Consider the following 27164-nt stretch of genomic DNA (forward strand, 5'->3'; position numbering starts at 1 on the left):
ATTCTTAGCCGTAAGTTTGGTTAAATGTACTACGGCCTCCGAAATGAATGAATTAGCTAGTTTAAGGACTCTAAGCCTGTCCGTAATGTCGTCCAGCGTAGCTGAACTAAGGTTCTCTTCCAGAGACTCAATCCAAAATGCTGCCGCAGCCGTAATCGGCGCGATGCATGCAAGGGGTTGCAATATAAAACCTTGTTGAACAAACATTTTCTTAAGGTAACCCTCTAATTTTTTATCCATAGGATCTGAAAAAGCACAGCTATCCTCCACCGGGATAGTGGTGCGCTTAGCTAAAGTAGAAACTGCTCCCTCCACCTTAGGGACCGTTTGCCATAAGTCCCGTGTGGTGGCGTCTATTGGAAACATCTTTCTAAATATTGGAGGGGGTGAGAACGGCACACCGGGTCTATCCCACTCCTTAGTAACAATTTCAGTTAGTCTCTTAGGTATAGGAAAAACGTCAGTACTCGCCGGTACCGCAAAGTATTTATCCAACCTACACATTTTCTCTGGTATTGCAACAGTGCTACAATCGTTAAGAGCCGCTAAGACCTCCCCTAGTAATACACGGAGGTTTTCCAATTTAAATTTAAAATTTGAAATATCTGAATCCAATCTGCTTGGATCAGAACCGTCACCTACAGAATGAAGCTCTCCGTCCTCATGCTCTGCAAGCTGTGACGCAGTATCAGACATGGCCCTAGAATTATCAGCGCACTCTGTTCTCACCCCAGAGTGATCACGCTTGCCTCTTAGTTCTGGTAATTTAGCCAAAACTTCAGTCATAACAGTAGCCATATCTTGTAGTGTTATCTGTAATGGCTGCCCAGATGTACTAGGCGCCATAATATCACGCACCTCCCGGGCGGGAGATGCAGGTACTGACACGTGAGGCGAGTTAGTCGGCATAACTCTCCCCTCGCTGTTTGGTGAAATTTGTTCAATTTGTACAGATTGGCTTTTATTGAAAGTAGCATCAATACAGTTAGTACATAAATTTCTATTGGGCTCCACCTTGGCATTGGAACAAATGACACAGGTATCTTCCTCTGAATCAGACATGTTTAACACACTAGCAATAAACATGCAACTCGGTTACAATCTTATTTAACAAAAACGTACTGTGCCTCAAGAAGCACTAAACGATTAAATGACAGTTGAATATAATGAACTGAAAAACAGTTATAGCATCACTCTTTAAAAACAACACAACTTTTTAGCAAAGGTTTGTTCCCATTAGTAAAATAACACTAATTAAATTTTAAACATAAAAATTACAGAGCAACGTTTTAAATCACAGTCACTATATAAGTCTCACAGCTCTGCTGAGAGAATCTACCTCCCTTCAAAGAAGTTTGAAGACCCCTGAGTTCTGTTAGAGATGAACCGGATCATGCAGAAAATACAAGAGTAACTGACTGGAAATTTTTGATGCGTAGCAAAGAGCGCCAAAAACGGCCCCTCCCTCTCACACACAGCAGTGAGAGAGAAACGAAACTGTCATAATCAAAACAAGCAAACTGCCAAGTGGAAAAATAATGCCCAAATATTTATTCACTCAGTACCTCATTAATGCAAACGATTCTACATTCCAGCAAAAACGTTTAACATGAAAAATACCTATTAAAAGGTTTAATGTATTTTTACAGAGTAATTCCGGTGAAATACCATCCCCAGAATACTAAAGTGTAGAGTATACATACATGTTCATTATAACGGTATGGCAGGATTTTCTCATCAATTCCATTCAGAAAATAAAAACTGCTACATACCTCAATGCAGATTCAACTGCCCGCTGTCCCCTGATCTGAAGTTTTTACCTCCCTCAGATGGCCGAGAAACAGCAATATGATCTTAACTACTCCGGTTAAAATCATAAGAAAAACTCTGGTAGATTCTTCTTCAAACTCTGCCAGAGAGGTAATAACACGCTCCGGTGCTATTGTAAAATAACAAACTTTTGATTGAAGTTCTAAAAAACTAAGTATAATCACCATAGTCCTCTCACACCTCCTATCTAGTCTTTGGGTGCAAGAGAATGACTGGAGGTGACGTAGAGGGGAGGAGCTATATAGCAACTCTGCTGGGTGAATCCTCTTGCACTTCCTGTAGGGGAGCAGATAATATCCCAGAAGTAATGATGACCCGTGGACTGATCACACATAACAGAAGAAAAACTGAATTTAAACACTTATTAGTTTTAATATCAAGAGGACTAGACTCCTCCATATCTAATGCAATCAACACTTCTTTAAGTAAAGAACGAATAAACTCCATCTTAAATAAATATGAAGATTTATCAGTGTCAATATCTGAGGCAGAATCTTCTGAACCAGGGAGATCCTCATCAGAAATAGATAAGTCAGAATGATGGCGGTCATTTAAAAATTCATCTGAAATATGAGAAGTTTTAAAAGACCTTATACGTTTACTGGAAGGAGGAATAACAGACAGAGCCTTCCTAATAGAATTAGAAACAAATTCTCTTACATTAACAGGAACATCCTGAACATTAGATGTTGAAGGAAAAACAACAGGTAATGGATTATTACTAATGGAGACATTATCTGCGTTAGAAAGTTTATCATGACAACTAACACAAACTACAGCCAGAGGAACAGTTACCAAAAGTTTACAACAAATGCACTTAGCTTTGGTAGAACCAACATCAGGCAGCGTCTTTCCAGAAGTAGATTCTGATCCAGGGTCAGGTTGTGACATCTTGCAATATGTAATAGAAAAAACAACATATAAAGCAAAATAATCAAATTCCTTAAATGACAGTTTCAGGAAAGGGAAAAAATGCAAAACAAACAAGCCTCTAGCAACCAGAAGCAACAAAAAAATGAGACTGAAATAATGTGAAAAAACTGGCGCCAAGTATGACGCCCACTTTTTTTGGCGCCAAAAATGACGCCCACATTTTTTGGCGCAAGAAAAACGTCTGTAACACACATGCGTCAAAATGACGCAACCACGTGAAAACTTCCGGCGTCAACTATGGCGCCGGAAATGACTAAATGTCGCGCCAAAAATGACGCAATAAATTGAAGCATTTTCTGCCCCCTCGAGCCTAACAGCCCGCAAGGAAAAAAGTCAATTTGAAATTTTTAAGGTAAGAAAAAATATTTATTCATATGCATTTTCCCAAAAAATGAAACTGACAATCTGAAAGAAGGAATACTGATTATCCTGAATCAAGGCAAATATAAGTTTAAAACATATATTTAGAACTTTACATATAAAGTGCCCAACCATAGCTTTGAGTGTCATAAATAGAAATAAGATTTACTTACCCCAAGACACTCATCTACATATAGTAGATAGCCAAACCAGTACTGAAACGAGAATCAGTAGAGGTAATGGTATATAAGAGTATATCGTCGATCTGAAAAGGGAGGTAGGAGAAGAAATCTCTACGACCGATAACAGAGAACCTATGAAATAGATCCCCTAGAGGAAGACCATGGTTTTCAAATAAGCAATACTCCCTTCACATCCCTCTGACATTCACTGCACTCTGAGAGGAAAACCGGGCTTCAGCCTGCTGCGAAGCGCATATCAACGTAGAAATCTAGCACAAACTTACTTCACCACCTCCATGGGAGGCAAAGTTTGTAAAACTGAATTGTGGGTGTGGTGAGGGGTGAATTTATAGGCATTTTGAGGTTTGGGAAACTTTGCCCCTCCTGGTAGGAATGTATATCCCATACGTCACTAGCTCATGGACTCTTGCTAAAACCAAGAAATGTATCTTAACGTGACATAATGGAACTATAAAATAACAAAATAAAACAAATGTTTTTATAAAAATAAGAAATGATCAGCTACTTAAATGTTATTTTTTTGTGTTTCAGTATCCATGAAATCATACTTAATGAACGTATAAGATATAAACAAAATGATTGCATTTACCTTTATCAAAGCGTTTCACGGGGGATTCCCCATCCACCTCAGATTCTGCACACGTGCTTCTCGATCTTTTTCGTGGTTGTAGTAGCGTTTCCAACCTTGGAATGACTACAGACAAAAAGGTTTTGGTCCCTAGCTGTGGAGAAGGTGGCTGAATTTCAGTATTCTTTTCAGGCTTTTGGGGGCTTACACTTTTTGATTTGCGGAAAAGAAAGGATGTACGTCTGTTTATATCAGCTGATGATTCCGCTACTTCAGAATCTGACGATTCAGTGAATTTACTGTCCTTAAGTAAGTGTTCAGGAGTATGTCCATTTACCAATTCATTCTGAACAGAAGTGCTATGTAATTCATTATCAAATGTGACTTTTTTGTAAAGTTTATTTTGCTCTGGATTGAGTTCTATTGGTTTGAGGGTTGGTGGTTCTGAATTATTCTCCGAGTTTGAAGGTAGAGGTAATGCATCAGATGGTTCAAGTTTAGGGGGAGATTTATCTCCTGAAAAAATTATAAATAAAGTGTGGTTTTTTAAAACTGCTTTAAATTACAAATATCTAAGAAAAACATAATTTATGCTTACCTGATAAATTCCTTTCTTCTGTTGTGTGATCAGTCCACGGGTCATCATTACTTCTGGGATATTATCTGCTCCCCTACAGGAAGTGCAAGAGGATTCACCCAGCAGAGTTGCTATATAGCTCCTCCCCTCTACGTCACCTCCAGTCATTCGACCAAAGACCAACGAGAAAGGAGAAGCCAAGGGTGTAGTGGTGACTGAATTATAATTTAAAAAATATTTACCTGCCTTAAAAAACAGGGCGGGCCGTGGACTGATCACACAACAGAAGAAAGGAATTTATCAGGTAAGCATAAATTATGTTTTCTTCTGTTATGTGTGATCAGTCCACGGGTCATCATTACTTCTGGGATACCAATACCAAAGCTAAAGTACACGGATGACGGGAGGGAGAGGCAGGCTCATTATACAGAAGGAACCACTGCCTGAAGAACCTTTCTCCCAAAAATAGCCTCCGAAGAAGCAAAAGTGTCAAATTTGTAAAATTTGGAAAAAGTATGAAGCGAAGACCAAGTTGCAGCCTTGCAAATCTGTTCAACAGAGGCCTCATTCTTAAAGGCCCAAGTGGAAGCCACAGCTCTAGTGGAATGAGCTGTAATTCTTTCAGGAGGCTGCTGTCCAGCAGTCTCATAGGCTAAACGTATTATGCTACGAAGCCAAAAAGAGAGAGAGGTAGCAGAAGCTTTTTGACCTCTCCTCTGTCCAGAATAAACGACAAACAGGGAAGAAGTTTGGCGAAAATCTTTAGTTGCCTGCAAGTAGAACTTGAGGGCACGAACTACATCCAGATTGTGTAGAAGACGTTCCTTCTTTGAAGAAGGATTTGGACACAAGGATGGAACAACAATCTCTTGATTGATATTCCTGTTAGAAACAACCTTAGGTAAGAACCCAGGTTTAGTACGCAGAACTACCTTGTCTGAGTGAAAGATCAGATAAGGAGAATCACAATGTAGGGCTGATAACTCAGAGACTCTTCGAGCCGAGGAAATAGCCATTAAAAATAGAACTTTCCAAGATAACAATTTTATATCAATGGAATGAAGGGGTTCAAACGGAACACCCTGTAAAACGTTAAGAACTAAGTTTAAACTCCATGGCGGAGCAACAGTTTTAAACACAGACTTGATCCTAGCTAAAGCCTGACAAAAGGCCTGGATGTCTGAATTTTCTGACAGACGCCTGTGTAACAAGATGGACAGAGCTGAGATCTGTCCCTTTAATGAGCTAGCCGATAAACCCTTTTCTAAACCTTCTTGTAGAAAAGACAATATCCTAGGAATCCTAACCTTACTCCAGGAGTAATCTTTGGATTCACACCAGTATAGGTATTTACGCCATATTTTATGGTAAATCTTTCTGGTAACAGGCTTCCTAGCCTGTATCAGGGTATCAATAACCGACTCAGAAAAACCACGTTTTGATAAAATCAAGCGTTCAATTTCCAAGCAGTCAGCTTCAGAGAAGTTAGACTTTGATGTTTGAATGGACCCTGAATCAGAAGGTCCTGTCTTAGAGGTAGAGACCAAGGCGGACAGGATGACATGTCCACTAGATCTGCATACCAAGTCCTGCGCGGCCATGCAGGCGCTATTAGAATCACTGATGCTCTCTCCCGTTTGATTTTGGCAATCAATCGAGGAAGCAGCGGGAAGGGTGGAAACACATAAGCCATCCTGAAGTTCCAAGGTGCTGTCAAAGCATCTATCAGAACCGCCCCCGGATCCCTGGATCTGGATCCGTAGCAAGGAAGTTTGGCGTTCTGGCGAGACGCCATGAGATCTATCTCTGGTTTGCCCCAACGTCGAAGTATTTGGGCAAAGACCTCCGGATGAAGTTCCCACTCCCCCGGATGAAGAGTCTGGCGACTCAAGAAATCCGCCTCCCAGTTCTCCACTCCCGGGATGTGGATTGCTGACAGGTGGCAAGAGTGAGACTCTGCCCAGCGAATTATCTTTGATACTTCTATCATTGCTAGGGAGCTTCTTGTCCCTCCCTGATGGTTGATGTAAGCTACAGTCGTGATGTTGTCCGACTGAAACCTGATGAACCCCGAGTCTTTAACTGGGGCCAAGCTAGAAGGGCATTGAGAACTGCTCTCAATTCCAGAATGTTTATTGGCAGGAGACTTTCCTCCTGACTCCATTGTCCCTGAGCCTTCAGAGAATTCCAGACAGCGCCCCAACCTAGAAGGCTGGCGTCTGTTGTTACGATTGTCCAGTCCGGCCTGCTGAACGGCATCCCCCTGGACAGATGTGGCCGAGAAAGCCACCATAGAAGAGAGTTTCTGGTCTCTTGATCCAGATTCAGAGTGGGGGACAAATCTGAGTAATCCCCATTCCACTGACTCAGCATGCACAATTGCAGCGGTCTGAGATGTAGGCGTGCAAAGGGTACTATGTCCATTGCTGCTACCATTAAGCCGATCACCTCCATGCATTGAGCTACTGACGGGAGTTGAATGGAATGAAGGACACGGCATACATTTAGAAGCTTTGTTAATCTGTCTTCTGTCAGATAAATCTTCATTTCTACAGAATCTATAAGAGTCCCCAAGAATGGAACTCTTGTGAGAGGCAAGAGAGAACTCTTCTTTTCGTTCACTTTCCATCCATGCGACCTTAGAAATGCCAGAACTAACTCTGTATGAGACTTGGCAGTTTGAAAGCTTGAAGCTTGTATCAGAATGTCGTCTAGGTACGGAGCTACCGAAATTCCTCGCGGTCTCAGAACCGCTAGAAGGGCACCCAGAACCTTTGTGAAGATTCTTGGAGCCGTAGCCAATCCGAATGGAAGGGCTACAAACTGGTAATGCCTGTCTAAAAAGGCAAACCTTAGATACCGGTAATGATCTTTGTGAATCGGTATGTGAAGGTAAGCATCCTTTAAATCCACTGTGGTCATGTATTGACCCTTTTGGATCATGGGTAAGATTGTCCGAATAGTTTCCATTTTGAACGATGGAACTCTTAGGAATTTGTTTAGGATCTTTAAATCCAAGATTGGCCTGAAAGTTCCCTCTTTTTTGGGAACCACAAACAGGTTTGAGTAAAACCCTTGTCCTTGTTCCGACCGCGGAACCGGATGGATCACTCCCATTAATAATAGATCTTGTACACAGCGTAGAAACGCGTCTTTCTTTATTTGGTTTGTTGACAACCTTGACAGATGAAATCTCCCTCTTGGGGGAGATAATTTGAAGTCTAGAAGGTATCCCTGAGATATGATCTCTAGCGCCCAGGGATCCTGGACATCTCTTGCCCAAGCCTGGGCGAAGAGAGAGAGTCTGCCCCCCACTAGATCCGGTCCCGGATCGGGGGCCCTCGGTTCATGCTGTCTTAGGGGCAGCAGCAGGTTTTCTGGCCTGCTTGCCCTTATTCCAGGACTGGTTAGGTTTCCAGCCTTGTCTGTAACGAGCAACAGCTCCTTCCTGTTTTGGTGCAGTGGAAGTTGATGCTGCACCTGCTTTGAAATTCCGAAAGGGACGAAAATTAGACTGTCTAGCCTTAGCTTTGGCTTTGTCTTGAGGTAGAGCGTGGCCCTTACCTCCTGTAATGTCAGCGATAATTTCTTTCAAACCGGGCCCAAATAAAGTTTGCCCCTTGAAAGGTATATTAAGTAATTTGGACTTAGAAGTTACATCAGCCGACCAGGATTTTAGCCACAGCGCCCTACGTGCCTGAATGGCGAATCCTGAATTCTTAGCCGTAAGTTTGGTTAAATGTACTACGGCCTCCGAAATGAATGAATTAGCTAGTTTAAGGACTCTAAGCCTGTCCGTAATGTCGTCCAGCGTAGCGGAACTAAGGTTCTCTTCCAGAGACTCAATCCAAAATGCTGCCGCAGCCGTAATCGGCGCGATGCATGCAAGGGGTTGCAATATAAAACCTTGTTGAACAAACATTTTCTTAAGGTAACCCTCTAATTTTTTATCCATAGGATCTGAAAAAGCACAGCTATCCTCCACCGGGATAGTGGTGCGCTTAGCTAAAGTAGAAACTGCTCCCTCCACCTTAGGGACCGTTTGCCATAAGTCCCGTGTGGTGGCGTCTATTGGAAACATCTTTCTAAATATTGGAGGGGGTGAGAACGGCACACCGGGTCTATCCCACTCCTTTGTAACAATTTCAGTTAATCTCTTAGGTATAGGAAAAACGTCAGTACTCGCCGGTACCGCAAAGTATTTATCCAACCTACACATTTTCTCTGGTATTGCAACAGTGTTACAATCGTTAAGAGCCGCTAAGACCTCCCCTAGTAATACACGGAGGTTTTCCAATTTAAATTTAAAATTTGAAATATCTGAATCCAATCTGCTTGGATCAGAACCGTCACCTACAGAATGAAGCTCTCCGTCCTCATGCTCTGCAAGCTGTGACGCAGTATCAGACATGGCCCTAGAATTATCAGCGCACTCTGTTCTCACCCCAGAGTGATCACGCTTGCCTCTTAGTTCTGGTAACTTAGCCAAAACTTCAGTCATAACAGTAGCCATATCTTGTAATGTTATCTGTAATGGCTGCCCAGATGTACTAGGCGCCATAATATCACGCACCTCCCGGGCGGGAGACGCAGGTACTGACACGTGAGGCGAGTTAGACGGCATAACTCTCCCCTCGCTGTTTGGTGAAATTTGTTCAATTTGTACAGATTGGCTTTTATTTAAAGTAGCATCAATACAGTTAGTACATAAATTTCTATTGGGCTCCACCTTGGCATTGGAACAAATGACACAGGTATCTTCCTCTGAATCAGACATGTTTAACACACTAGCAATAAACATGCAACTTGGTTACAATCTTATTTAACAAAAAACGTACTGTGCCTCAAAGAAGCACTAAACGATTAAATGACAGTTGAAATAATGAACTGAAAAATAGTTATAGCATCACTCTTTAAAAACAACACAACTTGTTAGCAAAGGTTTGTTCCCATTAGTAAAGTAACACTAATTAAATTTTAAACATAAAAATCACAGAGCAACGTTTTAAAACACAGTCACTACATAAGTCTCACAGCTCTGCTGAGAGAATCTACCTCCCTTCAAAGAAGTTTGAAGACCCCTGAGTTCTGTTAGAGATGAACCGGATCATGCAGAAAATACAAGAGTAACTGACTGGAAATTTTTGATGCGTAGCAAAGAGCGCCAAAAACGGCCCCTCCCCCTCACACACAGCAGTGAGAGAGAAACGAAACTGTCATAATCAAAACAAGCAAACTGCCAAGTGGAAAAATAATGCCCAAATATTTATTCACTCAGTACCTCAGAAATGCAAACGATTCTACATTCCAGCAAAAACGTTTAACATGAATTAAATACCTATTAAAAGGTTTAATGTACTTTTACAGAGTAATTCCGGTGAAATACCATCCCCAGAATACTGAAGTGTAGAGTATACATACATGTCATTATAACGGTATGGCAGGATTTTCTCATCAATTCCATTCAGAAAATAAAAACTGCTACATACCTCAATGCAGATTCAACTGCCCGCTGTCCCCTGATCTGAAGCTTTTACCTCCCTCAGATGGCCGAGAAACAGCAATATGATCTTAACTACTCCGGTTAAAATCATAAGAAAAACTCTGGTAGATTCTTCTTCAAACTCTGCCAGAGAAGTAATAACACGCTCCGGTGCTATTGTAAAATAACAAACTTTTGATTGAAGTTATAAAAACTAAGTATAATCACCATAGTCCTCTCACACCTCCTATCTAGTCTTTGGGTGCAAGAGAATGACTGGAGGTGACGTAGAGGGGAGGAGCTATATAGCAACTCTGCTGGGTGAATCCTCTTGCACTTCCTGTAGGGGAGCAGATAATATCCCAGAAGTAATGATGACCCGTGGACTGATCACACATAACAGAAGAAAGTGAGACAAATCTACACTACTAAAACTTATTTCTTAACATTTTATATTTATATAAGCCAAATTGTAATACAAACAAAATTGGGGAGAATCACTCACTGATAATGTAAAGTAAATAATTAGTAAATCTATGTACAATAATGGTTATTAATGGGATATATAAATACAAGACAACTTGTTTTTCTTAAAATGAAATGAATGTAGTGTTAAATGAATGAGTGCCTGGTTTTTAAAAAAAATACTATTAAAAACAGGGGCACTTTCGTTCATTAAACTTTACATAGCAGCATTTTGTTTTTGTTTTTTAAATACTTATCATTTTCTTTAGTAAACCGGACCGGCAATCCTCCACCTACTCCTGCTGTACTTAGCACCTCAATGACGAAAGCGGCTTCCTCCAATCACGGCATGGCCTCACGAGATGGACGCTCTGGGGTGCACGCCATGATTGGAGGAAGCCGGTTTCGTCATTGCTGAGGTAAGTACAGAGGAGCTGCGGGACGAGAATTACTGATCCAGGTTTACTAAAGAAAAAAGGTAATTAAAAAAACAAAAACGCTGCAATGTAAAGTTTAATGAATGAAAGTGCCCCTGCTATTAATAGTATTTTTAAAAACGGGCACTCATTCATTCAACTTTACATTCACTTTAAATCTTACAATAATAAATTATATCCATGAAATGTGAATTAAACTTATTTTTATTTTTTTTGTATAAAACCCGTAATTAATCTTTTAGAAACTAAAGAAGCAATTGTCAAATCTTCCTTGCATTCTGCAATAGTGTTAAAGTGAAGGTAATTTTTCAACAATGAGTGCCCGGTTTTTAAAAATACTTTAAAAAAAAAAAAAAAAGGGCACTTTCATTGATGAAAGTTTACATTGCATTAGTAGAAATACTGACCTTTTACTGCTCCAAAACTGGATCGCCAATCCCATGCTCAATTCCTCTGTACTGACGTCAGAAATTACAAAACCGGCTTCCTCAAATCATGGCTTTACCCCCAGAGCGTCCATCTTGCGATGCCCGGCTGTGATTAGAGGAAGCCGGTTTCGTCATTGCTGTGTTTGTACAGCAGGAAGAAGAAGGCGGGGGATCGGCGATCCGGTTTTGCAGAAGTAAAAGGTAAGTATTTCTACAAATCCGGTGCAATGTAAACTTTCATCAATGAAAGTGCCCCTGTTTTTAAAAGTATTTTTAAAAAAAACGGGCACTCATTGCTGAAAATTGACATTCGCTTTAACACTGTTCAATAAAGGCCTCTAAGGGTACTCTTAAGGCCTTCAGCTATTCTATGCATGGTCCTTAGTGCCTTCTGAAAAGTCAATACTAGCATATCAAGCTGGATAGAAAAGTATGCAAAAGGCATGCTGCCAAAAACTGTGAAAAAAAAAGCTTGAAACTAGAATTTCTATTTTAAAAAATTAAGTGTTTTATAGCACATATTGTAAAAGAAATGTGAAAGATTATCTTAATATATATTAATTTATTTTTAACAGAAAAGGAGAGATGCAAGTTTTTACAATATGATTTAATTCTGCTTTTAAATACTGTGCTTTAGAGAGTTCCCTTTGGGTGAAGTGCTGCAGTAAGGCAATTCTGATGCTGTGTGTGTGGCCCCTATTTCCCCTGAGTTTGTGCCACAGCCATGGAGGTAATTGAAGCATTTAGTTGCTTATAATCATTTAACAAAGTGCTGCATATAAGAGAAGCATTTGGCAGTGACCAGACACTACTCCCCTGCCCATTTAATCCCATGACCTAGTCAAGTGACTCATTCATGCAGCTGGAAGCAAAATCATAAGAATACTTTGTCCTATATCTAATTAAAGCATTGTTCATTTAAATCCGTTTTATGTAGGATATTTTTTGCTTTGAACAATATAAAGTTTTACATTTGTGTTTGAACTCAAGAAATAAAAATAATAGTAATAATAATAATAATAATAATAATAACGCAGTTATATACACTACTACTTGATAGTAACCACAAAAAAAGTATTGAAAGCAATGAGAGTTTGGCAACATCAGATTGAAGTCAGCAGTATTAAAAATTATAATAATATTCTCCCATATTGCCGTCTTTATGACATATTAAAATCATACTGCTATTTCCAATTTTTGACTGTGTTCCCTAAGTAGCACTACTATGAAGCTTGGCAAGTGATTTCATGGAAAGCCAAGAAATTTTACATTTTCACTATATTGCTGTTCTATCTACTCAAGATGTCTGTACCCCTTTAAGATTTTTCTTTATCCCTCTCTAATAATATACTGTGAATAATTACCCATGTAACCCCTTTAAGGGATATGAAACAGACATTTTTTCTTTCATGTTTCAGATAGAACATACAGTTTCCAATAAACTTATATTATTTTTTTATTCATTCTCTTGGTATCCTTTATTAAAGTAGCAGCAATGCACTACTGGGAGATAGCACAACACATCTGTAAGTCAATGACAAGAGGCATATATGTGAAGCCACCATTCAGCAGCTTGCTCAAAGCTCTTGCGCTTACTTAGGTATTCTTTTCAACAAAGGCTACCAATGAACAAAGCAAATCGGATAATAGAATTGCTCTATATGAAGAATGAAAAAAAAAAAGTAAGTTTCATATCCCTTTATCCCCTTTGTTGCTAAGCCTTTTTTTGTATTGTAGGTCAAATTTCAATAAGCGACTCATACAAATTATATATTGTTTTTCCCATCAGGCCCAGCAGATTTACAACATACTATTATTATATTTATATTTCATGGATTGAGAAATAGCTGCAGCAAAACTGTAAACAAATAAATAAAAAAACAAACAGGTATTATTTTTGCTTATATTTTAGCAAATAATATTGAAAATAGTTATGTGGCCACCACAGTTACTGTGATCAATTTAAATTTACCAAAACAATCACAGGTAGCCACATGTGAAATAGGGGCTGATGCAGGCTTTTGGGGGTTATAAAAAAAAAAGATTAGAGAGGCCCCATTGAGCTGTACAGAAAGAAAAGCACTTTTTCTTGCATGCTGTTCACTGTGGGTCTCTAGACATAACCATTTTTTTGCATGTATATAATGCCCCATTCCCTTGGGAATCCCCATGTGTTTTTATTTACTTTATTTGTAATACATTGTTTGTATTACTGTGTTATCTTTCAAATGAGTGGTATTGGAAGTGTGTATCTGCTAAGGGAACTGATATTGAGTTGCTTGAATAACCTCCCCTCATCCAGATCTCTTGCAGCTAACTAAGCTTACCCATTCTGCCCCCTTTGTGCGTACATGGTGAAGTCACCGGCAGTACCATGAAACCTGGAAGTGCCGCCCACAAGGTCATTCTTGGCCTGTAGTGCAGGGGTTCGCCAACAAAAGCATTTGATATGAGATTCCCCCGCATGATGAAAAGTGCTAGTTATGCACCCACAGGTTAATGACAAAGATTTTTCCCAATCTCTGCTTAAATTACAGAAGCAACATTGGCAAATTTGCTGGCCACAGCGTGTATCTCATGCAATTAAGGCACCCCCACTGACATGCATGTGATCAAAGGAACACCCTGTCTCAGCAATCGCTTGCCTGGGGTGACCTCCATAGCATTATTTTTGCACTGCCTCACTGCTAAGTTATGTAGAAAACAAAATTTATGCTTACCTGATAAATCTCTTTCTTTCTGGGCATGGAGAGTCCACAATGTCATTCTAATTACTAGTGGGATATTCAACTCCTGGCCAGGAGGCGGTAAAGAGCACCCCAGCAAAACTGTTAAGTGTAACTTTCCTTACCCATAATCCCCAGTCATTCAGCCGAAGGAAAATGGAAAAAGAAGAAACACAAGGGTGAAAAGGTGCCTGAGGTTTACTCAAAAAAAAAAAAAAACTGCAGAATTATAATTTAAAAAGAGGGCGGGGTCGTCGTCTCCATGCAAGGAATGAAAAGGGAGGGAGAACAAGGCAGGAGGACCTAAACAGAAGGCACCACCGCTTGAAGAACCTTTCTCCCAAAAGAGGCCTCAGCCAAAGCATCAAATTTGTAGAATATGGAAAAGGTATGCAAAGAGGACCATGTTGCCGCCTTGCAAAACTGTTCCACAGAAGCATAATTTTTGAAAGCCCAAGAAGAGGAGACAGCCTTAGTGGAATGAGCCGTAATTCTCTCAGGAGGCTGCTGTCCAGCAGTCTCATAAGCAAAATGAATCATACTTCTTAAAGGACCAGTTCACTCATAATAGGTTAGTAACCTAGCAGCAGCAACGCAGTACTAAAACTTAAAATAGAGTAATACCCCAAAAAATAGTAGTTGTAAAAGTAATTTTTTTTTACCTTTTAGAATTATGTAGTAAAAGCTGTCCTCAACAATCCTGTAACGCCCAGATAAAAGGGCTGGGCAACAGTTTTATGTTAGCCCGCCCCCTGACCAATCGCAATATTAATGTATGCAACAATACCTTTTCAAACAATATGTACTCGCCTCTTCAGTAATCAGTTGTAGTGAGTCTGCTCCTGCCGCTAACCAGTCACAGCGCACAGAGCTGTCATTCCTGTTCAACACCATGATCCTCCCAGGGTCTAAGCTTCAACATAGCACCCAGCCCTGCTCCCAGGAATTAATAGTCTCCTCCCTTAGGGCAATGCAAACCATCCCATACTACTGTGTCAGCTTTTCTGCACACTAAGTCCATACTTAGAAATGGTTCTGCTAAGTGGCTCCTACATGACTTAAGCAGATCAGCAGACCGTTATAGTGAGCCTGCTCCTGCCGCTAACCGGTCACAGCATACATAGCTGTCATGCAGTAAGCACAGAAGGCAGCCATGTCTATGCTGTGACCGGATCGCTATATTACAAGCAAAGGCTCCGTTTGGGGAAATCACTATATTACAAGCAAAGGCTCCATTTGGGGAAATATATTTTTTGAGCTCCTAGTAATGCAGAATCTTGTTACATGGCCATATGTTACTTGCATATGCACTTGCAGTTACCTTTTAGCACTATGCTCTAATTGAAAATTAATTACTGCTGAACATTGGCGCACTGCAATCGCTGGTCAGTTTTAACAATAGCAGTGACGTCACTGTGGGGGCCGGCGCATGCGTACTGCACTACAGGGAGTGCCACTGAAGTAGCCGTACGGCCAAAAAAAACAGTAAGGGGTATGGTAACTATTCAAAAACGGAGTATTCGAAAAATGTTTTTTAAACACACAAAGTGATGTTATATGTTTGCCCAGCACTCACATATTTCACAATGTCTGCACATTCTATTAAAATTAATTCTTGTTTTGGGTAAACTGTCCCTTTAACCAGAGGGAAATAGTAGAAGTGGCCTTCTGACCCTTACGCTTTCCAGAGAAAACAACAAACAGGGCAGAAGATTGCCAAAAATGTTTAGTAGCTTGTAAGTAAAATTTTAGAGCACGCACAACATCCAAGTTATGCAAAAGACGTTCGTTATGAGAAGAAGGATTAGGAAAAAAAGAAGGAACAACAATTTCCTGATTAATGTTTAGATCCGACATCACGTTAGGGAGAAACCCCAATTTAGTACGAAGGACCGCCTTATCTGCATGAAAAATAAGGTACGGGGAATTCACACTGCAGAGCTGAAAGCTCAGAAACTCTGAGCGGAAGAAATAGCAAGAAGAAACAAAACCTTCCAAGATAATTTTATAACAACAACAACATGCATCGGCTCAAACGGAGCCTGCTGCAAACAACTTTAAGAACTAGGTTAAGGCTCCAAGGAGGAGCAGTAGGTTTAAACACAGGTCTGATTCTGACCAGGGCCTGAAGAAAAGCTTGAACATCTGGTAATTTTGCCAGACATTTGTGCAAAAGGATAGACAGAGCAGAAATCTGACCTTTCAGAGTACTGACTGAGAAACCTTTCTCCAGGCCATCCTGAAGAAAATATAAAATTTGGGGAATCCTCACCCGACTCCAAGAAAAACCTTTAGCTTCACACCAAAAAAGGTATTTACGCCATATCTTATGGTAAATCCTGCGAGTAACAGGTTTACGAGCCTGAAGCATAGGATCAATGACTGCCTCTGAACGCCTAGTCCTGTCTAGACATGGTTTTTCGATCTCCAAGCAGTCAGCTTCAGAGAATCTAGATTTGGATAGAGGAATGGACCCTGAATTAGAAGGTCCTTCCTCAGGAGGTAACCTCCAAGGTGGAATAGATGACATCTTCACCAGATCCGCGAACCAGATCCTGCGATGCCAGGCAGGAGCTATGAGAATCACAGATGCTCTCTCCTGTTTGATACGAGCAATGACTCGAGGAGGGAGAGCAAACGGAGGAAACACGTATGCTAGGCTGAAATCCCAAGGGACCGCCAGAGCATCTAGCAGGGCGGCCTGAGGATCTCTTGACCTTGAATCATACTTTGGGAGCTTGGCGTTTTGACGAGACGCCATCAGTTCCAACTCCGGAACCCCCCACCTGAGGGTTATCCTGGAGAACACTACCGGTTGGAGAGTCCACTCCCCGGGATCAAAAGACTGTCTGCTCAGAAAATCTGCCTCCCAATTGTCCACTCCTGGAATGTGGATGGCAGATAGGAGACAATTGTGAGCTTCCGCCTACTGCAGAATGAGAGTCACCTCCTTCATGGCCAAGGAACTCCGAGTTCCTCCCTGGAGGTTGATGTAAGCCACTGAGGTGATGTTGTCCGACTGGAATGTGATAAACCGGACTAAAGATAATTGAGACCAAGCTGTCAAGGCATTGAAGACTGCTCTCATCTCCAAGATGTTTATGGGAAGAGAAGACTCTTCCCGAAACCACAGGCCCTGAGCTTTCAGAGAACCCCAAACAGCTCCCCAGCCTGACAGGTTAGCGTCCATAGTCACAATCACCCAGGAAGGTCTCAGGAAGCAAGTGTCCCGAGACAGATGTTCCTGTGAAATCCACCACCAAAGAGTCTCATTAGTGGTCTTATCTGCGATAAATCTGAATGGTCTCCGTTCCATTGACGGAGCATGCAAAGCTGGAGCGGTCACAGATGGAACCAAGCAAAAGGAATGATATCCATGGAAGCCACCATCAAACCAATCAACTCCATGCATTGAGCCACTAATGGACAAAAAGCAGACTGGTGGGAAAGGCAAGAAGAAAAAAGTTTAGATTTGTGACGTCAGTCAGGAAAATCTTCATGGACAGGGAATCTATGATTGTCCCTAGGAAACACACTTTTGTAGTTGGAACTAGAGAACTCTTTTCCAGATTCACCTTCCACCCGTGGGAGCGTAGAAAAGACAACAACATCTCTGTATGAGATTTTGCTAGTTGAAAAGATTCCGCCTGAACCAAGATGTCGTCTAGATAAGGCGCCACTGCAATTCCCTGGGATCTAATCACTGCCAATAGGGCTCCCAGGACCTTTGTAAACATTCTGGGAGCCGTGGCAAGACCAAACAGAAGGGCAATAAACTGGAAATGCTTGTCCAGAAAGGCAAACCTTAGAAACTAGTGATAATCCCTGTGAATGGGAACTTGTAAGTAGGGATGGGCGAATGTGTTTATATTCAAATTCGAATATTAGAATGAATGTTATTGTAGAAATTTGATTTACATAATAGAATGTTGATAAGAACGAATATTCTTAAAAATTCTATTATCGAATGTGTCAGGGTTTTTTCCCTGTTTTGCTTGCCATGTGCTGCTGGCAGCCATTTTACTCACCTCTCTTGCTGACTCTGGTGCATACTGTGTGATGCTGCTCATTTCCTGCACTTCCTTTTATGGCCAGACTGGTGTACATCATCCGTGTGAGACCGGATGCAATCTCAGAATTGTGATGTCATCACTTATTATTTAAAGGGCCTCTGTTCAGTATGCTTTGCCCTTGCATTGTCTCAGACCTGTTTGTGAGAGCTCCTACCTAGCTGACCAACGTCCTCCCTGGTTCCTGATCCCTGGCTTGTTCCTGACTCTGCTGTTCTCCTTGATCCTGATTCCGGCTCGTCTGACTACTCGCTTTGGCTCCTGACTCGGCTTGTCTGACTACCAGCTCTGGTTTTAATTCCTAGCTTGTTATTTGACTTGTGGACATTTTATTATTTTTTGCTATTAATAAAGGTGTGATTATTTTTTGCACTTCTCGTCTCAGTCTGATTCCTGGCACCCTGACAGAATGTTATTTACAGTTTTCGAATGTCACATTCGAATTTGAATAGTACATTTATAAAACACAGTTGTAGACTAGAAATACTATTTCAAATTCGAATATAACATTCGAATTCCAATGTAGCATTCGTATATTACATTTATTAAACAGTTGTAGACTAGAAATACAATTTAGAATTTGAATGTTACATTAGAATTTGAATGTCACATTCTAATTCAAATATTACATTTAAAAAAAAAAAAACAGTATTAGACTAGAAATACTATTTTGGATTTTAAAGTGACCTTCAAATTCGAATGTAGCATTCGAATACTACAGTTTCGAAATTGAATGAATACATAGCTAAACTTTCTATTATTCAAACGAATATTTTCGAATTTTATAGAAAAATTCGAGAAACGAAAATTTGAAAATAGAATCTTAGAATGTTATATAAACGTTTTCCCGAGAAAACCACAAATAAAGAGGAAGACTGACAAAAGTCTTTAGTCGCCTGCAGGTAAAACTTTAAGGCACAGACTACGTCCAGATTAAGCAAAAAAGCCTTTCCTTCTTAGAAGAAGGATTAGGACAAAAAGAAGGCACAACAATCTCCTGATTAATGTTCCTATCAGAAACAACTTTAGGAAGAAAACCTAATTTTGTAAGCAAAACTACTTAATCTGCATGAAAAATAAGATAAGGAGACTCATACTGTAACGCTGAGAGTTCTGACACTGCGAGCAGAAGAAATAGCCACCAGAAGTAACACTTTCCAAGATAACAACTTAATATCTAAGGAATGCATAGGTTCAAACGGAGCCCCTTGAAGAACATTGAGAACTAAGTTAAGACTCCATGGAGGAGTAACTGGTTTGAACACAGGCCTGATTCTGACCAAGGCCTGACAAAAGACTGAACATCCGGAACATCCACCAAACGTTTGTGTAACAGAATAGACAAAGCTGAAATTTGACCCTTTAAGGAACTAGTAGATAAACCTTTCTCCAACCCTTCCTGGAGAAAAGACAAAATTCTAGGAATCGTAATTCTACTCCATGAGTAGCCCTTAGATTCACACCAATAAAGATATTTATGCCAAATCTTGTGATAAACCCTTCTAGTTACAGGTTTACGAGCCTGAATAATGGTCTCTATGACCGAATCAGAAAACCCTTGTTTGGATTAAATTAAGCGTTCAATGTCCAAGCAGTCAGCTTCAGAGAATCTAGATTTGGGTGGAGGAAGGGCCCCTGAATCAGAAGGTCCTTTGGCAACGGAAGTCTCCAAGGAGGTAGAGACGACATCTCCACCAGATCTGCATACCAAATCCTTCGAGGCCAGGCCGGTGCTCTGAGAATCACCAAGGCCCTTTTCTGCTTGATTCGAGCAATTACTCGAGGAAGAAGAGCAAATGGAGGAAACAAGTACGCTAGACTGAAGGTCCAAGAGGCCGCCAGAGCATCTATTAGATCCCTGGATCTCGACCCATATCTCGAGAGTTTGGCATTCTGCCTGGATGTCATGAGATCTAATTTCAGCTGACCCCACTTGAGGATCAGACTGGAAAACTCTCCCGGATGTAGTTCCCACTCCCCTGGATGAAAGGTCTGCCTGCTCAGAAAATCCGGCTCCCAGTTGTCCACCCATGGGATGTGAATTGCCGACAGACAACAAGAATGAGTCTCCGCCCACTGAATTATTTTGGATACCTCTGTCATCGCCAAGGAACTCCTTGTTCCTCCCTGATGATTGATGTAGGCCACTGATGTTATGTTGTCCATCTGGAACCTGATAAACTGAGCCAAAGCCAACTGGGGCCAGGCTAGGAAAGCATTGTAGATTGCTCTCAGCTCCAAAATGTTTATGGGCAAAAGGGACTCTACTTGGAACCAAATTCCCTGAGCCTTTAGGGAGCCCCAGACTGCTCCCCACCCTAGTAGGCTGGCATCTGTTGTCACAATCACCCAAGATGGTCTGCGAAAGCATGTTCCTTGGGAGAGATGATCCATAGACAACCACCATTGAAGAGAATCCCTTGTCTCTTGTTCCAGTATTGGCCAAGGGGACAAGTCCAAATAATCTCCATTCCATTGTCTCAGCATGTTAAACTGCAGAGCCCTGAGATGAAAGCGAGCAAACGGAATGATGTCCATTGCCGCCACCATCAGTCCGATTAACTCCATGCACTGAGCCACTGAAGGACGAAGAGTGGACTGAAGGGCCAGACAAGAATCGATAATCTTTGATTTCCTGACTTCTGTCAAATATCTTCATAGACAGAGAGTCTATTATGGTTCCTAGGAAAGTCACTCGTGTGTGGAATCAAGGAACTCTTTTCTAAATTTACCTTCCAACCGTGGGATCTCAGGAAGGACAGCAACAAGTCCGTGTGGGAGCTTGCTAGCTGAAAGGATGGCGCCTGAACTAGAATGCCGTCCAGATAAGGTGCCACCGCAATGCCCTTTGAACAAAGTACTGCCAAGAGAGATCCCAGAACCTTTGTGAAGATTCTGGGGGCTGTGGCAAGACAGAAAGGAAGAGCTACAAACTGGTAATTTTTGTCCAGAAAGGCAAACCTTAAGAACTTGTGATGATCCCTGTGAATGGGAACATGTAAATTACGCGTCCTTCAAGTCCACTGTGGTCATAAATTTACCCTCTTGGATCAATGGCAGAATGGAACAAATGGTTTCCATTTTGAAGGACGGTATCCTGAGAAACTTGTTTAGATTCTTCAGGTCTAAAATTGGTCTGAAGGTTCCCTCTTTTTTGGGAACTACAAACAGATTGGAATAAAATCCCAGTCCTTGTTCTTGCACTGGAACGGGAACTATCACTACCAGAATGGAGAGGTCTTCTACGCAGCGTAAGAACGCCTCTCTCTTTGTCTGGTCTGCAGACAATCTTGAAATTAGAAATCTGCCTCTGGGAGGAAACACCTTGAACTCCAGCTTGTATTCCTGAGACACTATTTCTATTGCCCAGGAATCTTGAACATCCCATGCCCAAGCTTGAACAAAGGATAGTCTGCCCCCTACCTGATCCGGTCCTGGAACAACAATTTCTTGATTAATGTTACAATCCGACACCACCTTAGGGAGGAACCCTAATTTAGTATGTAAAACCGCCTTTTCAACATGGAAAACAAGATGAGGGAGGTCACATTGCAAAGCAGAAATCTCAGAAACAAAAAAAGAACCTTCCAAGATAACAATTTAATGTCAACAGTATGCATAGGCTCAAACGGAGCCTGCTGCACAACACTAAGAACAAGATTGAGACTCCAAGACAGAGCCCCAGATCTAAACACAGGTCTGATCCTAGTCAGAGCCTTAAAGGACTGCACATCCGGAAGCTCAGCCAATCTCTTGTGAAGTAACACTGACAGGGCCAATATCTGTCCCTTCAGCGAACTAGCAGATAGACCCTTCTCCAGTCCATCCTGGAGAAAAAAGATAAAATTCTGGCAACCTTAACCTTATGCCAGGAAAAGCCACGCTCATCACACCAGTACAAGTAAGTCCTCCACACTTTATGGTAGATACAATAAGTAACTGGCTTACGAGCTTGAACCAGAGTGTCGATAACTCTGAGAACCCTCTTTTGGCTAAGGCTAAGCGTTGAATCACCACGCAGTCAGCCTCAGAGAATCTAGATTTTAATGAACGAAGGGACCCTGTATCAGCAGATCTCTGCGACAAGGTATCCTCCACTGAGATGAGGACATTCCCACCAGATCCACAAATGACTTCCTTTGCGGCCATGATGGAGCAATCAGAATCACTGATGCTCGCTCCTGCTTGATGTGAGCCACCAAACGAGGGAGAAGCGGTAATGGAGGAAAAAGATATGAGTCTAAACCTCCATGGTACTTATAGGGCATCTATCAGTTCTGCATGAGGATCCCTCGAACTCGACCCGTACCTGGGTAGCTTGGTATTAACAGACAGTATGCCATGAGATCTATCACCGTCGTACCCCATTAACTGCATATCTCTGCAAACACCTCCGGGTGGAGAGACCATTACCCTGGGTGAAAGGATTGACTGCTAAGAAAGTCAGCTTCCCAGTTGTCCACATCCGGAATGTGGATCACTGACAGCGTACATCTGTAGTATCTAAGATACTTCTCTCATCGCCAAGGGACTTCTTATGCTCCCCTGATGTAGGCAACCAAGGTTATATTGTCTGACTGGAATCTGATAAACTTGGACGAACCCAGAAGGGGCCAATCCTTCAAGGCATTGAAGATTGCATGGAGTTTTAATATATTGATCGGAAGGGACGATGACTCCTGAGTCCACAGCCCTTGTGCCTACTTGGCACCCCAAACGGCTCCCCAGTTGGAAAGGCTTGCATCCGTAGTCACAATCTCCCAGGACGGTCTCAAGAAGCATGTGCCTTGTGACAGATCTGGACAGAGCCACCAAGAGAGGAGTCTCGACAGGTTGTCCAGCACATGCATAGTTGTAAGGGTCTAAGATGGAATCTGGCAAAGGGAATGATGTCCATACAGGACACCATGAGTCCGATCACCTCCATACACTGGGCCACTGAGGGTCTCAAAGAGGCCTGGAGGGCAAGACAAGCAGTAGTTAGCTTGCAACGTCTCTGATCTGTGAGAAATATTCTCATGGATATGGAGTCTATTATCGTCCCCAGGAAATTCACCCTTGTACTTGGAGTAAGAACTATTTTCCAAGTTTATTCTCCATCCATGTGATCGAAGAAGACTGACAAGGGACTCCGAATGTTCTTCCGCTCGACGAAAAGATGGTGCCTGTACCAAGATATCGTCCAGGTAAGGAGCTACTGCAGCACCATGTGTTCTGGCCATGGCTAGAATAGCCCCCCACAACCTTCGAAAATCTCCTTGGAGCATTAGCTAGGCCAAACAGAAGAGCTATGAACTGGAAGTACTGGTCTAGAAAGGCAAACCGCAGGAACTGAAAATGTTCCCTGTGTATCGGCATGTGAAGGTATGCATCCTTCAGGTCTATGGTGGTCATAAACTGTCCTTCCTAAACCAGAGGAAGGATTGACCATATTGTCTACATCTTGAAAGAGCGAACACTCAAACTTGTTTAGGCACTTTAGGTCCAGAATTGGACGAAAAGTTCCCACCTTTTTTGGAACCACGAAAAAGTTTGAATAAAACCCCAAACTTCTTTCTGCTGTAGGTACCGGGACAATTACACCTAGACAGGAGAGATCCAGTACGCAACCTAAAAAGGCAGTTCTCTTTTCAGGTCTTGTAGACAGTCTGGAGAGTAGGAATCTGCCCTTGGGCGGATGAGATTTGAATCCTATTCGGTATCCTTGAGATACAACCTCCAAGACCCAAGGATCCTGTACATCCTGGAACCAAGCGTCTGAAAAAAAGAGACTGTCTGCCCCCTACACGATCTGATCCCGGATCGGGGGCCGCCCCTTCATGCCGATTTGTTCTTGGTGGGCTTCTTAGTCTGTTTGGACTTATTCCAGGACTGAGCCGGCTTCCAAGTACTCTTGGGATGCTCGTGCTTGGATAAGGATTTCTGTCGTTATGATTTTTCCAAACGAAAGAAACAAAAATTAGATTGCCATCCCTTAGGCCTATTCTTCTTATCCTGCGGTAGGAAGGCACCTTCCCCCCCCCCCCCCGCCGGTAACCATAGAAATAGTAGTCCAGCCCTGTACCGAATAAAATCTTCCCCTTGAAAGGAAAAGAAAGGAGTCTGGACTTAGAAGTCATATACTCAGACCAAGACTTCAACCAGAGATGTAGGGTTTATGTTAGGGTGTTAGGTTTAAACTGTCTTTTTATTTTCCCATAAACATCAATGGGGCTGCGTTACAGAACTTTTGTTTCCGCGATGGCAGGTGTTTAGGTTGTTTTTTTTTTTTTGGCTGGCTCTCCCCATTGATGTCTATGGGGAAATTGTGCACGAGCACGTCAAAACACTGCTGCTTTTGTGTGCAGAATGGAGCTCAACGCAACCATATCACACGCAAAAGGCGTATGTTTTAAAACTTGTAATAGTAGCGCTATAGGAAATTAAATAACGTAACTTTTGTTGTGTTCGTTAATTTCTCTATAGCGCTCAAAACTCGTAATCCATCTGTAAATAAATAAAAAATACTTATTTTCATTAACTTTTTCTGATGATTTAAGTGATGATCATTTAAGAATAAAATGACCAGACTGTCAGCTAAGTAACCAGTTATGTGAAAAACCCTCCATTATAAATACATTAAAGCTCTTTAAGGACAATTTAAAAAGTAACAAAGGTTTTCAAAATGTAAAGTCACAATAAAAAATAAAAATGCACACATTCCCAATATTTCTACCTAAAAATATGCAGCAAAATCATTAGTGAACATATCAGCTAGTACAGGGAGTGGTGGATGTGATTGTGACATCATAGCATTCCATAGAGCTAGACTGTCCAATCTTGGTACACGGTCACTACTCCCCCTAAAGCAAGCAATTCTGTGCTGTCCCTAGAGCTGTTAGCAGTGGTATAACAGAACCTATTGCTCCATGAAAACGTGTTAGAGGGCGGCTCCTTTAGTCACTGCAGATTATTAGAGAATACATAAAGTTCATTACCCCACATGTACCTACAGAAGAAAACATCAGATAGAGCACAGCTTAAGGAGTTTATATTTCTAAATGGTTTATGATTTACTGAACATGGTTATAGCTGTGTGCAGTAACATGCAATGAATGAGTCATAGCAGAACGTACCATATGGCATTCATATCCAAAGAATAGACAAAGAGAAGCTGCATAAAGGCACATGCATCAAATTACCCTATAACAAAGAAAACAATCAGATAAAGTAAAGAAACAGCAAGAACATGCAAAGTGTTACCACAAGGCTACTGCCATTTCTGCTCTCATAACCCATAAACAAGTGAAATTTTAAATTAAGATAAAACACACAATTAAAAATGAAACAAATAAAAAAATAAAAAAACTTTCCAGTTGACTAATGGCTTTAGAAATATTACTGTCATATAATGCTGAAAAAGCTACCTTTCAACACAGGACGCCCTGCCAACAGGAAGGTAAATTGGAGTACAGAAGCAAATTGTAGAGTTTGTATGCTCTGAATCTCGAAAGTTTAATTTTGACTTTCATGCATTAACATAACCTTGTATCACTGGTGTACATCACCTCATACGGTACAGTAGTAGGTACTGAGGAATGGATATTTGGAAACCATGAAGCACCTCCCCTCTAAGTAGAATTTCTTATTATGTTTGACACTAGTGTCCCAAAAAATATATATGGTATGCTGCGGTTAAAAAGAAAATTGCATAAACAAAAAGGGAGATGAAACCTCAAAAAGGTCTTTAAATATTCAGCTAGAGCATACAATTTTGAACAACTTTACAATGTATTTCTATTATGTAATTTGCCTTGTTCTCTGTGTCCTTTGTTGAAAAGCACACCTAGTTAGGAGGCTCAAAAGCAGCAAAGCGCTACTGGGAACTAGCTGCTGATTGGTGACTGCACATAAATGCCTCGTCATTGTTCAGTTAGCTCCCAGTAGTACACCAAAGTTCCTTCAACAAAGGATACGAAGAGAATGAATTAAATTTGATAATAGTAAATAAAAATAAATTGGAAAGTTATTTAAAATGATGTCCTCTGTCTGAATCATGACAAAAAATATTTGAGTTTTATATCCCTTTAAGTAAACATATAGTTCAGGGCTCAACAAACCCAGGGAGCCACTGCCTCTTGGAATCTTACCCTTGGTTCCTAACATTTTGAGTTATTCTACATTCATCTATACTGGCTCCTAAAAGTGTCTGAAGTGACTGCAGAGGCCCTGGTACTGAATGCCAACAGTTCACAGCATGTTAAAGATCACTGAAAGACGTGTCTGATCTATACCCACATCAAGGACGAAACTAGCCTGCAGTTAGAGTATAAAGTTATTTGCAAGTAAGCCTGAATGCAAGCGTGCAATAAAAAGTCAGCTTTTTATACAGTAACATTCTGGTTGTACGTCAGCAAACGCCGTGATATACAACATTTTTCTGCAAACTTGCTTTAAATTAACATATTTAGTGAGTGTGAAAAATGGTTTGACAAACCACTGGCCTTATTTGGAGAAGCCAAATTAAACTTGTTACTGGAGACAACATTGCTTGTCACTGTCATTTTGTTAGCAAAATCTACATTGTTTTGCAGTTCATTATCCTATCGCTGCAGAAGCCAATAAGGAATAGAGATGTGGCAAGGTTAAAGGGACATTCCAGTCAAACTTTAAAAGCAAACAGATGAACGATATTTTCTATATACATGTATTGACAAAAATGCTTCTAGTAAAAGTTATCACCGTTTAAGCGTTAGCATTTCTCTCTACATGTGTATGTGAAGCACAGCTAGATATTCTCAATGCAGCATTTTAAATATTGTGGGGCTTGTATCGTGTCAGCCATTAATAAATCATTACAAGATGATACAAGCAACTTAAAGGGACACTGAACCCAATTTTTTTCTTTTGTTATTCAGATAGAGCATGCAATTTTAAGCAACTTTCTAATTTACTCCTATTATCAAAATTTATTCATTCTCTTGGTATCTTTATTTGAAAAGCAAGAATGTAAGGTTAGATGCCGGCCCATTTTGCGTGAACAACGTGGGTTGTTCTTGCCGATTGGTGGATACATTCACCCGCCAATAATCAAGTGCTGTCCATG

At 41.1% G+C, this 27164-nt stretch overlaps 1 protein-coding gene across 4 annotated transcripts in view; it reads right to left on the reverse strand.

Moving 5' to 3' along the window:
• Positions 1 to 27164, reverse strand: part of BRD1 (bromodomain containing 1) — a 308361-nt gene that overhangs the window by 189650 nt on the left and 91547 nt on the right. For all 4 annotated transcript variants that reach the window (XM_053716621.1, XM_053716620.1, XM_053716623.1 and 1 more), the window contains one exon: positions 3916 to 4410. In XM_053716621.1, the coding sequence (XP_053572596.1) occupies positions 3916 to 4410 (495 nt within the window). The remainder of the gene's footprint in view (positions 1 to 3915; positions 4411 to 27164) is intronic.

The sequence above is a fragment of the Bombina bombina genome, chromosome 6, assembly GCF_027579735.1.
Source record: "Bombina bombina isolate aBomBom1 chromosome 6, aBomBom1.pri, whole genome shotgun sequence".
Taxonomy (NCBI): Eukaryota; Metazoa; Chordata; class Amphibia; order Anura; family Bombinatoridae; genus Bombina; species Bombina bombina.